Genomic DNA, 2577 nt, shown 5'->3' with positions numbered 1-2577 from the left:
AAAATTGGTTCCTGGAGACGGTGGTCGCCCCACCATTAACCCTGATCTTATTAATGCAGCCTTTCCCTTGACGCGGCCCAGATGGGACTATAACACCACAGAAGGTAGGGGACGACTGCTCATATATCGCCAGACTCTAATGGCGGGTCTCCGGGCTGCAGCACGCAAGCCCACTAATTTGGCCAAGGTGTACTCAGTAATACAAGGTAAGACAGAAAGCCCTGCTGTATTCTTAGAAAGACTAATGGAAGCCTTTAGGCAGTACACTCCCATGGATCCCGAGGCTCCTGAGAATCAAGCCGCTATTGTAATGTCTTTTGTAAACCAGGCCGCACCAGATATTAAGAAAAAGCTCCAGAAATTAGAAGATTTAGAGGGTAAACAGGTTCAAGATCTACTCCGCATTGCTCAGAGGGTATATAACAATCGAGACGCCCCTGAGGAAAAACAACTCAAAGCCACCAGAGAAATGACTAAAATTTTAACTACCATTATTCAAAAGGATCAAGGGCTGCCCCTAGATAAAGACCAATGTGCTTACTGTAGAGAAAAGGGACACTGGAAGCGAAACTGCCCTAAGAGAAAGCCAGTCTACAAAAGGACAAACTCTTGGCAGCCCAAGGCGGCTCCGGTCTTATTCACTCAGGATGAAAAATAGGGGGGACGGACCCCCTCCCCGAGCCCAGGGTAGCCTTACAAGTGGAGGGGACTCCTATACAGTTCCTTGTAGACACAGGAGTTCAATATTCAGTGCTAACCAATCCTCACGGAAAAATTTCTGACAGATCAGCCTGGGTGCAAGGTGCAACAGGGACTAAAAAATATCCTTGGACCACCCAGCGTACTGTGGATCTGGGAACAGGGAAGGTAACCCATTCCTTTTTAGTCATCCCAGACAGTCCCTGCCCACTGCTGGGAAGAGACCTCCTCACTAAAATGGGGACACAAATTCACTTCCAGCCCGGAGGACCTATAGTGACAAATTCTCAAGATCAGCCCATATCGGTCCTCACCATGTAGCTAGAAGATGAATATAGACTCCATCAAGTTCCGCCTCCCCCGGAACAAAATATTGACTTTTGGCTTAGCCAATACCCAGAGGCCTGGGCAGAAACCAGGGGAATGGGGTTAGCAAAACATAGGCCTGCTTTGTTCATTGAACTCAAGTCAGGAGCCGACCCTGTGAGAGTTAAACAATACCCAGTGTCTACAGAAGCTAGACTAGGCATCACACCGCACATCTGCCGTCTCCTTGAAATTGGAGTCCTCCAAACTTGCCACTCGGCATGGAACACCCCCTTATTGCCGATACGCAAACCCAACAGCAACGATTACCGCCCAGTACAAGACCTAAGAGAGGTCAATAAACATGTGATGGATATTCACCCTACTGTACCCAACCCTTATACTCTCCTCAGCACCCTCAACCTGAACAAACTGTGGTATACTGTCCTTGACCTAAAAGAAGCTTTTTTCAGCCTGCCGCTAGCTCCTAAGAGCCAAGAGATCTTCACATTTGAGTGGACAGATCCTGAACAGGACATAAATGGACAGCTCACATGGACCCGGCTCCCACAAGGATTCAAAAATTCCCCCACGTTATTTGATGAGGCTCTCCACGAGGATCTAAGTGAGTATCGAAGACTAAACCCCGAGATGACTCTTTTGCAGTACATGGACGACCTCCTGATTGCAGCAGAAACCCAAGAGGCCTGCCTCGAAGGAACCAAAAACCTCCTTCAGACCCTAGGAGACTTAGGATACCGTGCTTCTGCTAAAAAGGCCCAACTCTGCAAATCGGAGGTAACATACCTGGGGTACTTAATAAAGAGAGGACAGAGGTGGCTCACCGATGCCCGGAAAGAAACAGTCCTCCGCATTCCACGACCCACTACACCTCGACAGGTGAGAGAATTTTTGGGGTCAGCAGGATTCTGTAGACTCTGGATTCCAGGCTTTACAGAGATGGCCAAGCCTCTCTATGCAGCCACCAAAAACCAGTCACCCTTTAAATGGTCTGAGGAGACCAAAAAAGCCTTCCAGCTGATAAAGACTGCCCTTCTGTCAGCCCCTGCTCTCGGGTTGCCAGACCTCTCCAAACCCTTCCACCTGTATGTGGACGAACATAAGGGCATTGCCAAGGCTGTGCTAACCCAACAGCTAGGACCCTGGCCCAGACCGGTGGCCTATCTCTCAAAAAAACTAGACCCTGTGGCTACAGGATGGCCCCCTTGTCTGCGAATAATAGCAGCAACGGCTCTGATGGTCAAAGACAGAGATAAACTGTCTCTAGGTCAGGAGCTACATGTTATTACCCCCCATGCTATTGAAGGGGTACTTAAACAACTTCCTGACAGATGGATAAACAATTCTCGGATGGTCCACTACCAAGGACTCCTGTTAAATCCAACGCGGATTATATACACCCCACCTCGGGCCTTAAACCCAACATCACTATTGCCAGATCCTGACCTGAGCTCCCCGCTCCATGACTGTGTTGATATCCTAGCACAAGTTCATGGAACTCGGGAAGACCTGAGGGACCGGCCCTTGCCTGATGCCAAGTTTACTTGGTTC

General features: G+C 49.1%; 1 protein-coding gene across 1 annotated transcript in view; it reads left to right on the top strand.

Moving 5' to 3' along the window:
• Nucleotides 1–7: 7 nt before the first annotated feature.
• The window catches only part of LOC115293430, a gene marked incomplete at its 5' end in the record, with an annotated part of 450889 nt that continues 448319 nt past the window's right edge, over nucleotides 8–2577 (top strand). Inside the window, 2 exon segments of the mRNA XM_029941211.1 lie at nucleotides 8–653; nucleotides 656–1808. Coding sequence (XP_029797071.1) covers nucleotides 8–653; nucleotides 656–1808 — 1799 coding nt within the window.

This window comes from Suricata suricatta, chromosome 6, assembly GCF_006229205.1.
Source record: "Suricata suricatta isolate VVHF042 chromosome 6, meerkat_22Aug2017_6uvM2_HiC, whole genome shotgun sequence".
Classification (NCBI taxonomy): Eukaryota; Metazoa; Chordata; class Mammalia; order Carnivora; family Herpestidae; genus Suricata; species Suricata suricatta.
Note: the sequence above shows the minus strand (reverse complement) of the source record. Positions and strands in the feature narration are given on the sequence as shown.